General features: G+C 39.0%; 1 protein-coding gene across 3 annotated transcripts in view; it reads left to right on the forward strand.

Annotated features, from left to right (window-relative positions):
• LOC6620202 (teneurin-a) overlaps positions 1–14,401 on the forward strand; it is a 195,902-nt gene that overhangs the window by 81,346 nt on the left and 100,155 nt on the right. For 2 of the 3 annotated variants that reach the window (XM_032726423.1, XM_032726422.1), the window contains one exon: positions 12,092–12,660. The exons of the other annotated variant lie outside the window; for it this stretch is intronic. In XM_032726423.1, the coding sequence (XP_032582314.1) occupies positions 12,515–12,660 (146 nt within the window). In that variant the 5' untranslated portion in view covers positions 12,092–12,514. The remainder of the gene's footprint in view (positions 1–12,091; positions 12,661–14,401) is intronic. 3 annotated transcript variants of the gene reach the window in all.

A 14,401-nucleotide genomic window follows, 5' to 3' on the forward strand; every position in this document is an offset into this window, starting at 1 on the left:
GCGGCACCCACAAGATACAGGATACAATATACACAAGATATAGATACTTGCGAATGCGGCAAGGGCTGCAAATGAAAAGTTAAACGTTGCGTGCTGGGCCTGTTTATCTTACGGATGCGCCCTGGGATGCATCACTCACTCAACTCGAGCATAGCATTTAACTCATTCGTATAAAAGATACAAAAACCGCGAGTATCTGTAACTCTGCTGCACGCACATATACATATACATACATGCACAAACAAATGGGCGAGTTCTTCATGGGCTCTTCAGCTGCTTTCCTGAACCAACTTCTGCTCATTCATGGCGTTGCACTCGATTAAAAATGTTTCGTGTGTGCCCCGGCAGCCGCATTTCCCTCAGTTTTCCCCGCCCGCCGCATTTCCCTGCGATTTTCCTCAGCTCAGTTGTTGTCGCTTTTGTTGCAGGAAGTGCTCATCTTCATTTACTTTGTTGTCGCTGCCGTCTCTTGACGTTTTTCGGTTTTGCGGATGACACTGTTCGGTTGCTGTTCTGTGCACCGATACACTGTAAAAAAAATCTGCCAATGAATATGGAGTTGCATTAAAACTTTACAAAGATTTACATCTAAAAATGTTGTTATATGAAAATCTTATAAACATTTGTCCAATGCAACTTTAAATGCATTCATGCTTGGAATAATTGGAATTTTTCTTCGAGTGCACAGATTCCCATTGAGATTATTGCCAATTTACAAGCCGCCTGTCTCTCTCGTTCACTTTTTGCCCATCTCTCTCTAACGCCCGGCACTCTGCTAATTAAATATCTATGAATGGCGGTCGTAGAACACTTGTGTGTGTTTGTTTGGTGTATTTGTATCTATGTATCTGCCGGATTGCCGGATTTGCCAAATGGCGGCATGCAGATGGAGTATAGAGTATTTTAGCATCTCCCCTTGCTCTGTGCGCCATCGTTTGTATTTTAATTTAGCATCTTCAAATTGCTACAGGAAATTGCTTTAATTTCCATTGAGTGTTTCTTCTTGTTGCCGAAAACCGAATTGCCCCTGTTTTCCGTCTGTTTCTCGTTCTGCGGTTGTTGCAAAGATTATCCCAACCGCACATCGAACTTTTCGGGGCAACTTTCCTTTAGTACGCACATATACATATATAAAATCCAGACAGACGCTTAAGCGCTTTTCATTAATTTATATCGCGGTGCAGTCAGCTTTTTGAGAACCGAAAAACCAAAAACTGAACCAAAAAATCCACAACAAACGAACCGCAAAAACACAAGACTTAACAAGATTTTTGCGTGCAGCGGCGCTTGGAAAACCGCGCGAAGAAAAGTTTTTCGCTAAAGACATCAATCAATGCGATTAGACAATCTTCATTAATCTGTGAAACTGAAACTAGAACGCGACGCATTAAAATCCCATATAAGAGCCAATTCGGTATGGGCACTTTTCACGATTTCCACCGAGGGGTGGAAAATCACACACAAACACCAACACACACACACACATCGACCCACACCCACTCGAGAAATCAAAGAGGAGACCAAACACTTGAGCTCATTTCCCAGGCGTTTTTTCTTTTTCATTTGTTTGTTGGTTATTCGCCGCTTTTGATCTTTCTTTTGTAGAATTGAGAGTCGAAAAGGAGGCGGCCGAAGAAGAAGCCCCGCGAAAAATCAAGGGAAAACCTAAGGAAAATACTGGGGGGAAAAATACACATCGATTGATTGGTCAGCCTGGGTAAAACTGCGAATGTGTAAGATGGCTGGGCGGAGCAATTGAAGTGCGAAACCCGAAAGAGGCAGACAAATGGAGCGAAAATGCAAAGGAAAACCAAATGCCAAAGTTTTCCCGAATTTTCCCCATGTTTATGCGTGCGATTTTAAGGCGAAATGGCAAAGAAAAATATCCAAAAAGTATAGTTTTTCCTTTTAAAATTTTTAAACAGTAGTTTCAAGGAGTTTTCGATTAATATTTTATTCATATTCATTTAACACTTTGCTAATTTTAGCTGTATTAACGCATAAACATCTTTTTGGCCTATCGAAGGCTTTTCGGCCATTTTGCTATTTTTATTTAATTTCTTCTGGTTTCATTTCGCTGCCAAAGGAACAGAGCGTTGCTGCTACAGATACAGATACATTTTAACGGCCAAGCGTGAATTGCTCCACTGGGAATGGCGTTCCATTGGATACACTTCGATTTGGTAGATTTGACAATGCGCAAAGTGTCTGTATCTGTATCTGTATCCATGCTGTGTGTGTGTCTGTGTACAAATGTATCTTGCAGATTCTGGGCATTTCATTTGAATTTAGTAGTCCGTAGTTGGCTGACTAATGATGAAAGTGTGACCCAAGTTTTGGGGACATTTGCAGGATTCCAGCGTCTTTTTGGGCTGCGACGGCAATTTATTACAAATAATATATCATCCCATTCCTCCCGCCAGCATTTTATCCAATCATCCACCGGCTGTTTGCCGTTTGTCCAAGTTTTTCGGTTTGGCATATTTGTCAGTGTGGCATTACTAATTGGTGATTACGAGCGGAAGTCGACAAAATATTTTATGCTCTTATTTCTATTTTGTAAACATTTTTGTGTTGTCGACTTGGGACTGAGGTCGTAAAAAAAATACGGCAACAACAAAAAAAAAGTAAATAAAATCCACGACGAGCGAACGGCGGAAATTCAAGTGGCTAAAATTAAATCGAAAGCGCTGGGTTAAGATCTGCTGTATCTTCATCTGGCATATCGTTATATATGCGCATCCATGTGGCGTGTATCTGCATATGTATCTGTATCGGTATCTGTATCTGTAGCCGATGTGGCCGCTTTTCATCAATGGACTTGGAATATCTGGCCGTGTGCCAATTATTGTTGCACGTTTGTCTCCCGGTTGTCAAGAAGTTGTGAGTTCTTCGGGCCAACTGGGCTGCATTTTTGCCTCTCGTTTTGCATGCGTGTCTTGCGCAAAAATGTTCATTCATTGCAAATGCAAATGGCAAAAGGGAGAGGGAACAAAATAAATAAGCCCAAAGGCAGCTAATGAAAATGGAAATCAACTTGCCAAATACACGAAAGAAAGTGCTCTTCATATAAAACGGGGCGGAGGGAAAAGTGAGGAAAAGTGCATTGGCCGCCTAACTGCAGTCCGCAGCCGAAGATGCCAATCAACACCCTAGTGCCCAGCATCTGCTCATTTGTCAGATACTTTTTTCTCTGATTCTCCTTTGGCTTGAGGTGTAAATGATTTTTGGGGCGGAAAGTCACTTAACACCCACCACAATCTTGAGAACTTATATCACCTTCTTTGTACTTCTCAAAAACCTAGATGGTTTTACAATATTTTGTATATATAGCACGTACTGCTTCTAACAATTACGGCATTTAAGTGTTCTCTCTGGTCATTATAAAATGCCACATTAAAAGTATTAACATCAAGTGCCAGTATAAATGTATTTAGGTATTTGCTAATTGCATCTTCTAGAGCATTACTAATTTCGGCCACAAAACATGTTGCATCTGTGTAATTAATTCCAAGAAAATCTCAGCCCAAGTAGCTACACTCCTTTCGCCCCCTTTTCATATTTCACTTAGTCACTCTTTTGTGTACATTTCTTGATGTTTTTTTTTGTTTTTTTTTTGTTTGCCGGCAACTGTTGTTTTATTTACCATACTTATTTTATGGGCTGCATCTTTGGTTTTTCATCGTTTTCCTTTCGTTTTTGCCCCCGTCGTCTTTGTTTTTGTTGGCTTTTAATAGTCGCCCGGCGAAAAGGAAAACTGAGAATGGGAATGTTGGCCTGTGTCTGTGATAATTATTATGGCGCTCTTGACGCCTTTATTGGGTGTAAAACGTTTCGCAGGCGGTCGCCGCGGATGGATGTGCAGATACAACGATTCACAGACCCCAGATACAGCGATATAAATATACAGATACTTTTAAGACCCGCGGATTGCATCTCATTTCGAATGCAAAACGATCGACGGCGATAAGCCGATCAACATCTTTAAGCCAGTTACAAGGTTTTCAAGTTGGGAATCGCCTCGTTCGGATCGGATCGGATCGGATCTCGGTGATCCCATAGATATATTCCCCCTTTATAGCTGTTGTTGCACCGTTAACGATCCATGTGTGGGGTCGATTTTTCCTCTTTTTTTTTTGAAAATGGCTTGTTAAAATGCAACAATGTTGTTGATGCGGAACTTTCCTTAAACCCAGACATCGAATTCATCCAATTTCTGTGCTTGCCGAAGCGACAAATAAATGCTACAGTCTTTTACGGATTTGTGAATTTACACAGTGAAAAAAAAGGGTTAAGTCTTTCCAAATAAATATTTATGGAAGAAAGATGCTTCCAATTAAGTACAGATGGTGTTTGTATATTCATAAGATACTCACTTTATCAGAAGTACCTAACATTTTTTGCCTGTGTAGCAAGCCAGAGTGGGTGGAGATCGAAAATTGGGTGGAAGGGGTGGGAGAACAGCAGACAACAATAAAAAGGGTTCAGCTGATCATCATCATCACTCGGGGCTTGGTCTCTTGCGTTTTGGGTGTCTTTCGTGTGGGCAGATCGCCGCGATTCGATTCGAATCGGATCGGATCGTCAGATGCATCCCAAGGTTTCTTTTCGTCTGGGTTTTGTATTTTCCTAACAAGCTGTCAGTCAGTCAGCCCTTTAGACGGGAAATGTAACGTGGCGATGGTGGTGGGGGAAAAAGTGTCAGCCGAAGAGGAAGTGGAAATTAGCTCGAAATCGATGGGAATCATTGATAGATGCGATGAGTTACACAATCAACTGGCCAAGTGTTGGCAAATGACTGTGGATAACTTCGTTGCTGAAGAGATCTGAACTGTGGGAATGGTATTTTACATGTCCATCCATTCGGTTGTTTGGATTCATTACATGTTAATTGCAATGTTTGTAAATAAAATCAAATGTGATTTCAAATCGAGGAATAAATAAGCCATAAATGCATATTTAGATGGGATTAGTAATTAGCGATTTGTCTAATTTGTTAAACGCATGCATACATAAAATGTATATTTGTGCACATTGTAAACAAAATCAAATAGCCATATTATCTAATATGATTTTGCGTTGCCATAAATGCATATTAGCGTGCGATTAATACAATTTGTATTTACTTTGAGATAGCAAGCTAAATTAAATTTCCCTCTGACTTTGGTTTATTTTCCCTTTCCTCGGTTGTTTTTTTTTTCTTTTTGTTAATCCATAAAGGCAAACGACAGAAATTGTCCTACAACATTTTTCACTTATCTCCCATACAATTTCCTAGCGCCCCCTTACCGCGGGTGGAAAAACCCACCTCTTGAGTTTCGGCGCCTTGCTTTGTTAGCTTAACTTTATTCTCTTTATTTTCCTATTTTTTTTTTGCTTCTCTGTTAATGTGCGAGATGCAGATACAGATACAAATGGGTGACCATGTGTGTGTGTTTTGGGTTTTATGAGCGCATATCGCGGGCTAAGCTGCACTTCAATAAATCGGATGTTTTTTTTTTTTTGGAAACGTTCCATATATATACTATAAAATTCAAATTTAAATATTGCATAAATATACTTAAAAATATTCAATTAAAAATAAATATTCTGCAGAGCACATATAGTTTCATTTGAGAATAAAACAAAATTTTTATAAAAACGATTGAGAACGCTGCTCGTTTTTTCCCGTGTGCTAAGATAATAATCAAAGACACGACAAAATTCAGTTCAGTTCGAGTTGAGTTGGGATCCACTTCGAGTTCAGTTTCGGTTTCAGTTCATAGGACGTTGTAATTCCCCAGAAGCGCCCCATATATATCTGTGCCCACATATATATTCGTATCTGTATCTGTATCTGCAGCTGAGGCTGTAAATGTATCTGCGTGTCTTGTGTTGTGTGCATAAGATATTAGCATTCTGTGCGTTAATGCTTTCATCTTACTGATACATTCTGCTTTTTTCGTCTGCTGCTGGCTTTTTGCCTGCGAGTTTATTTCATTTTCAGTTTCATTAAATAACAAATTGCTCTTTTGTTGTGTGTGCATGTGTGTATCTGCGTCTTTGTATTGTGAGCTTAACTTTTTTATGATGTCTATGCAGGCAGGCTTATGTGTGTGCACTTTACTTTTTTCCTTAGCTTTTCTTATAATAAAAGCAGTAGCAGTAGAGTACGAGTACAAAAAGGAAATTCAAGGGAAGGTTAAGGAGACGCGACTGAGAAAAAAATAAGTTTATTTGTGTCGCCTTTCTATTTTATGCTTTCAATAAATATTAACATTTTCTGGAAAAAGCAGGGCAGTAACCTTCCCCGCATTTTACTTAAAAAACTTTCGACTTTTCCTTTGTCTTCCCGTGTCTTTTGTTATATTTAGTTTACTTGACGCACATTTTTCATGTTTATAAAATGTCTTCAAAGATTTTAATCTCATTGAATTGGTAGGAGCGGAGGCTAAAAGCCCGAGGAGGTGGATGCCTCTGTTTTGGCCATGATAACTTATCAACGAAGTCTAAGAACCTGGCTTCTGACATGCCAAGAAAAACAAAAAACACCGTGACTTGAGTGTGTGTGTGTGTGTGGGCTAAGCAAAAGTTCTTTTCATTTGCAAGTGAAAATATGCGGAAAATCTCCATGTAGAGCTCATAATCAAGAGCGCCTACCTAAAATCTCAAAACAAAGTCCAAAGAACATATAAATTCTTATAAAGTGTGTTATTGATAACTTTAATAAATAGCTATAAATTTCCGAGCAAATTCTAAGTATTAGATTTTGAGATTCTAAATACGAAATGTGGCTCATTCTTGGGGTCATAAAACCATAAGAATCTCTTGAAGATTTCGAGAAAGGGGAAGTCCATCGGCAGATGTGTCTCAGTTGTTTTGAACAATATTTTCCTTAATTATGTAGGTGTGAACACTCGCCCTGTGACATGATCATCACCAAAACAAAAAAAAAAACAAGAGCAGAAGAACCCAGGCCATAAATTTAAAAGCAATAAAACTTTCAAGACAAATAAATGCGGCTTGCCTCATGCAATTGTTGTTGCGACACCAACATAAATCTCGAGGCACGCAAAATATTTAAACAAAAAAGAAAAGGGGGAATTCATTACTTCAGCGAGACGCGTGCGTGCGGTTTCTCGATCTGCTGGATATATGTACATATATGTATACATACCATACATCCCCAGACCTTGAAATGCACAGTGCACATATGTATGTATATATATTTACTTATGACAGGGGCGTTAATTTATGTGTGACTTGAAAAGGGGGGATACCGACTTGCTGGACGATCATGTGCGTCATTGCCATCGAGGATCGCGCCGATCTGATTGCGTGCTGCATCTGGAATCCCTTACTTTTTGCCAATAAAATTATCAAGGCGGATCAGCAGTTATGGCCACCATAATCAGCTTGAATGGCCAGTGTGATTCTGGTTCATAAGTTCATAATTCAGTTGTGACTTTATGGCACATTGAAGCGCTCATCTTTTTTTTGTCTATCTCACTCCACAAACAACGCCGAAAAAAAAAAACGAAAAAACGATCGAACAGATTGCTCCCAATTCCATAAAACGAAACGATCGTGACAAGAGCTTTCGCTGCAAGTCCCATGATTATTTTGAGTGATCTTCTTGGAAAAGATGCTTGAACCCGCTGGATTTTCTTCGCTGGGGGAAATCTTCAGCTGGAAAAATGCCAGCTGTTTGATGCATCATGATCCATGATCTTCGGTGACACTCGCCACCAATGGCTTTTGGCCAATTAGCTTTGGCCCCAAATCGAATGCCCCGAGTGGGGAATCATCCTTTCCATAAACTGTGAAAAAAAATGGAAAACAACTTATTTAAATATTATTTTTTTAAATGTTTAAAATTTAAATAATTCTTAAAGTTAATACGATCTAAATGCAATTGGATCGTATATCTTCTTCATTATACCATTTAGTATTTAAACTAAATTATTTCTCTATTGCAATTGTTATTTTCTTTTATTGAATATTTTTGAAAAGAATATTAATTTGAGAGCTGTTAATTCAAAAACTACAGCTAGTAAACTTTATCAAGTTCAGTGTGCCTTAATTATTCGAAACTGTGGTGTTTGCTTGTTTATCTGGGCAAACATAAAACAGAAAATGAAAAACCAAATAAACGCTAATTGGAAAAGCATATTTTATATGGACTGTGGCTTTTCGTTTTTCCCTCCGATTTTCTCGGGACTCCCGCCCGCGTTTCCCCGCCACAAGATCCCCCGTTGTTCATGTGGCACGCACTTCCCACTCATAAAAACTGGAAACATTTTTGGAGAAATACATATATGTGTGTTTTTGTTTGCTCCAGCGACCATAAAAATGTTGTTGGGCAACCCTTTGGTTTTGGTTGAAGATCTTCGGGATTTCAGAATTTCTGGAGTGAGCGAGTGAAATGACATGCCGTGTTGGCCATCATGATTACTTTTGACATTTGTGGCAAATGTTCAAGAGAGTCGGGGCATACATACTTTTCTCACCCTCTGCTACTATTTATAAACAATCAAAAATTGTTGACACAAGTTCGGGGAATGGGCAAAGAGATTGGCTTAGACGCCATTTAATTGTTTTATGTTTGTGGCGTTCGTAGGGAAATAAAATCAATTTTAATTACATTTACTCGCTGACATTTTGATGCCTGACAGGCGGCGAAAAAAGAATAAAGGGGGCGGCAAGAAAGGGGGGCACAACAAACCAAGGCCCTCTTCTGGTTTTTCTGATGAAAACCAGTTCTGCCCAATCCTCAGTCCCCAATCCCCAATGCTCAATGGTCCGTTTCGGTCGCAGTTGAAGTCCAAGTCGGAGGCTCAGTCCCAGTTTAAGTCCCAGTTCCAGCTCTGCTTTTGGTTTCCTCTTATTTTCCTATATAGATTTTTTTCCAACGTTCCTCTTGGTTTATTTTTTGTTTTCTTATAAGCTAAGCTGCATCCTAACGAAAACCTGGAAACTTGTCGTTGGATTTTTTTTTTTTGCTGTTCGACAGAGCAACTTGCTGCGAACTCGTTTGGTAGCATTTTGGGTGGGCGAAAGGGGCAGGGTCTCGAATGCGCAGGCGGAGGGGCGTCGACATGATTTGCACTACAAAACAACAAAATGTTTAAGGAGCAGTCGCTCCTCTCTAAATGCACTGCCAAAAAAGGGGGGAGTGTTACCTGTCGAAAAAGGTACAAAAAGTATTCCCGTCTTCCTTCTTTAGTATGTTATCATATGCTTGAGTTGGATTTTTATGGTCCTTGTTTTGATTGCCCATAGAGTTGTCTACCCCATATTTTTTTTTTTTCAGTGCAAGTACCTCCCTGCACTCGCCCCCTTTTCGTTGCTGCCTCTTTTTCGCGCTGCATTTTTCGCGTAGGCCGCGTGGAGAGTGCAGCGAACTTGGTAGCCAAGCTGGAGATTAATGCGCTGCCAGACAAACTCAGCTGGAATATTTCTGGGCAGCTGAACGCCGAACGTTGGAAAACTGAAAGCTGAAAGCTAAAAACGGGGAGCGGTATTCGTGCCTTTGGCCAGTAAATCTTTAGCTGCTTTTCGGGCTCGGCCAAACCAACTAGTAGATTTCATATCAGCACAATGCGTATTGGACCAGAAGATATTTGTCCGGGGATTTCCGAGAAGCCATATATGTATGCATGGAGCACAGGGCCACGGGGATCAATCATAGGAATGCTAGAGATTTTCCAGAAAAACCAACAGAAATTTCCCAGTGTCTGCAAGATGCGATTTGGATGATAGGAAGCGGAAATTGTTAATCCTTGACCGAAAATATAATATCAAGTATTTGTAATTAACAAAAACGATAATAAAACTCTGCAAAAATAATACAAATAAATATAAAAATGCTGTACAATATATTTCCCGGCTGCATTAATATTAACTATATCAAGGGGATTTTCTCTTTTTTCGAGGCATATATTAATTTGAGGAATTAAAACAATTTGATTGCCAAAATACCAAAAATTTTTGTATTTCATGTCGTGGTGACAACATACTTTTTACCCTTCTCAAAATTCGTTCAAATTTCTTATTTTTTTGTTCTCTTTTCGAACAACAATTATGCGATTACAAGCCATTCTTGTTTGTTGTTTTTTTTAATGTTTTTTTTTTTTTTTTGACGTATCTGATACGTGTTGCTGATATATTTGAGCAACAGCAATGGATATGCCAGTTCTTTGTTGGGTTATTATTTCTCTTGTTTGCTTGTGTTGTTTTTGTTCGCTGTTTTCATAATGAACGTGATATTATTTTCGTTTATGATTGAAAGTATTTCATTAGCCACCGCTGTGAGAAAAGATACGGATGGTGTATCTATATCTATTGAGGCATTCGATTCGCTGGCGTGGAATGAATGTGCTAGTTCATTGCGTTGTGCTAATTAATGCATCCCAAAATCAGTCAGTGTTTCGATGTTTGATTAATGAGAAATTTGCCAGGATAGCGGAAGATACGATACATCTGTGTCTATATGGCAATGCAAAATGCAGCAAGGAATTGACCATTTTGCGGTCGAGACGCTGTTACTGCAACTGCACTTGCAACCGCAGATGTGTAGTCAGTGGCTTAGAAAGGGGATTTCGTTTTGTTAAATGGTTAATTTACTTAACTTGAAGTTAAATAAATGCTGCGTTTGCACATTAAAATTAATATATTTATGTTTTTTATATAAATAAAAAAAGGTTCTTTATTAATTATAAATAAATAGAAATCATTTTCAGAAACCCTTTCCCATTGATAAAATCCGTTCTACGCCACTGCCTTGTTTTCCGTATTTTGCATCTGCATCGATGCACTTGCATCTCTGCGGTTCATTTGAGGTGTCTGCTGTCTGCCGTTGAAGAGCCTTTAGTCTTACTACCTCCTCTATCTCCAGGTTGCCCTTTCCCTTGGTTTGGCAGCTTTTGATTGATTTTGATTCACTTCGTGCCCGGCTGGGTGTTATTCAATTTTTGTGCCATATCATAAATTTAATTTGAGATGAAAATCCCAAAGATATGCCGCATTATCCCAAGCCCGTGCTGCTGCCGTGCTGGTCCATTGTACCCCACAGATACAGATACAGATACATATACAGGTTGAGATACGAAAACGTTTCGATCGGCCTGGCCACAATAACGGATTACATTTGAAATTGTTTGGCATCGGCGCCCGCTCCACAATCCCCAATCCCCAATCGAAAATCCAAAAGCCCCACACAGCTCCAAGTGTTTTTCCAATATTACACGATGACTTTGAATATTTTGTCTGTGCACATCATGGGTGGGATTTTGTGATTAGAGCCATACAGCAGTGTAGCACCAGTGCCACTACTAGTACCAGCAGTCCAATCGGATAAAGAGGGCGGCAAGTGTAACAAATATGCTGGCCATTGGCAGTCAGTCGGACATGGGACTACAAACTGCCAGATACCAAAATGGAATCCACACTTATTCTGATTGTTTGCCCAGCCGCTCTCCACTCGATTCGCCCCTCGATTTTTCCATTTTGGCAGAAGGAAAACCAGTTTTGGGATATTTGAAAATGCTGAAACGGAGCCAAGAATGATTTTTGGTTAGAACTCGGGAATGAAATCGATAGATAGATAGATAGATAGATAGATATATAGATTGCGAAACGGGTGGGATGGTAACAGATACAGATTAGGCAAATGCAATCGTTGTTACCAGGGGAAAAACAATTAACATTTGCTAAGCGGTATTAAGAGTGTTTTGCCAGCCGCTGGCAAATGTGGGAAATTAGGGAAAATGTTGGAATTTTTGCTTTTAATTACACGCTTGATTAAGTGTTTACTTAAATTGCGAATGAAAAGGTCGATTTACATGTTTAGCAAATCCGTATTAATTCGACTTTAATTATAAACAATAGAATAAATAATTACCAGCAAATATTAGATAAGATGCAATGCGAAAAATAACAAATAATGCGAATAATTATATAAAATACTAAACATTTATAATGTGGTTATCAAAACTTGATAAAAGAGAAACACAAAATGGATTTAGTAAAGCGTAACGAAAGGTCACAAGGTTGTTGTCTTTAAGACAACCCTACTCAATTACTCACCCATATATTTTCTATTCCCATTCAGATCGAAAATAACCAATTGGCAGCCATGAAAAAGATTTAAAAACACTTTAAGGATACAGATAACCGGCGATCCAGAGCGATTGGAAATCCGATAGATAGGGATTTCGACGCAGAGATTTTCATTGAATCGCTGGGAATATATATCCATACGCGGGTGGCAATGCCACCGAGGCCCCTGTGGGCCCCTCCTGCCCCTGCCCATGCATCGAACGGGGTGCAGACGACTCGCGATCGCCGCTGAAGGGTTAAATCCTGCACTTGCCATTAACAATAATAATAGTTGTAATAATTAATAAACGACAAGAGCGGAACGCAACGTCGCGAAAACGAAATAAAAACGCATAATTAAATAATAAATAATCGACATAAATCGTTAAGCAAAGTGGACTCTCGCACTCTCGGTACAGTGAACACCAGACACAAAATGACTATGAAATCGATGAAGTACTCCGATTGTGATACCATCATGGATGGCTACAATCCGGTGCCGCCGCCCCTGCCCCGCCGAGTGCCCCCCGTGCGAAATATCTACGCTGAGCCCTTTGCCCACGAGCCGAACCATTCCAGCAGGTAAATAATGCACTCGATGCACTTAAAAAAAAATAGTTCAAATACAATTTAAGATTCTCTGTAACTTATATAGTGAATTGCAAAGCTAAGTCAAAGAAAAATTAAAAGTGAAATTAAAGACATTAGTTCACTCTAAATAATATAGATATTTTAAATCACTCTATTAAAACATAAAATATTTATATTCATTCATAAAATAGCTTATTTTTATTAAGACAAACTGGATTAAGTTTAAAAAGATTTATTAAATTAAATCCATAAGCAAAATTGCATATAATACGTAGGTTTAAACTCAACTAAATTTATAAAAATACCAAATACTTAAATATTCGACTTAATTTTCTGCAAGTGCATTCTCCTGCACACCTGTGCAAATAATTGTAATTAAGTCGAGTGTCATCGCGAATTTACAACGCCATCAAAATGCCGGGAACAAAGGCAAAATGGCGATTATGCACAGGTCAACTCGGGTCAACCGTATCGCATTGCTGTCTGAGTTGCGTTGCCGTGATATCATTACCGAAATATTGCCACAGATTTAAGACTTAATTAACAATCGAGTCCTCGAGTCCTGTGGTACCCGCCGTTGCATTGAAATGCATATAATAATTAGAAAATACAAGCAATCCTGGGCAAATGCCAGCAATTTGAAACGCAATGTGAGTCGCCAGCATAAACGTTAGCTCAAAGGGCAAAGTGCTTTAAGCCCTAATTAAACGGAAATTTCAATAGGAAAATATAACTTGCAAAAGTGCCGAGTTCAGTGCTTTGTAACATAATTAAACAGTTTACATTTCGAGTGTTTTCAAACACAACAACAAGTCATTTGAATAATGGCATGGGGTTCAAGTGTTTTGTGCCTTAGAAAAATGCAATGATTTAATACAGAAATAAACAAGAATTGTGCCAAATATTGCACCTAATAATAGCTAAAATAAATCGGAGCATGTGGAAATAACACTTTGAACCAGAAAGCATTTAAACCCATTGAGTTTTATCAAAAAGAAAACAGTTCCTTTATTGCCGTGTCACCCGAAGGTGTTGCTTTGTTTTCATTTCATTTTTTATTTTTTTTTATTTTTTTATTTTTTTATTTTTTTTTTTTTGAGACTCCATTCGTCGGCGCAATCATCTCCAATTCAAACGCAAGAAACTGGAACACAATTGCAATAAACGCACGCCTCGATGAGTAGCTCCTATATTTTGTACCCATCCATATATCCTTTTTTCGGTCCGTTTTACCCGCACACAAACATACGCACACTCACATGCCACAGAGTTGCATATTGAAAAAAGGATAAAATATATCTGTGTGTGTATGCAGATGGAGGCGAGGAGAGCGGATGATAAAGAAATGTCCCATATAGAGCGGCGTGAGTCGAGTGTACAATATGCATTTTCATATCTGAATAAATAGACAGGCGAGAGGTGCGGAGTTCGCACTGGGATACAATATATATATATGTATATATATATATATATATAATTCGTATATACATATATAGACAGCCCACAACAATGACCGGAGGGGTGAAGGGGCGGTAACGAGGGCACACAGATGGAAGAGCTTACGAGGACGAAATGGAGGTTGAGCTTGAGGATATGGATGTGGATGAGGATGTGGATGTGGATGAGAATGTGAATGAGGAGCAACAATGGCCAAGTGGTAACCAACAGTCAGCCAACTGATACAAGAGACTGGCTGCACTGAAAAAAAAATATACCACCTGTTAAGGAATTG

This window comes from Drosophila sechellia, chromosome X (assembly GCF_004382195.2).
Source record: "Drosophila sechellia strain sech25 chromosome X, ASM438219v1, whole genome shotgun sequence".
NCBI lineage: Eukaryota > Metazoa > Arthropoda > Insecta > Diptera > Drosophilidae > Drosophila > Drosophila sechellia.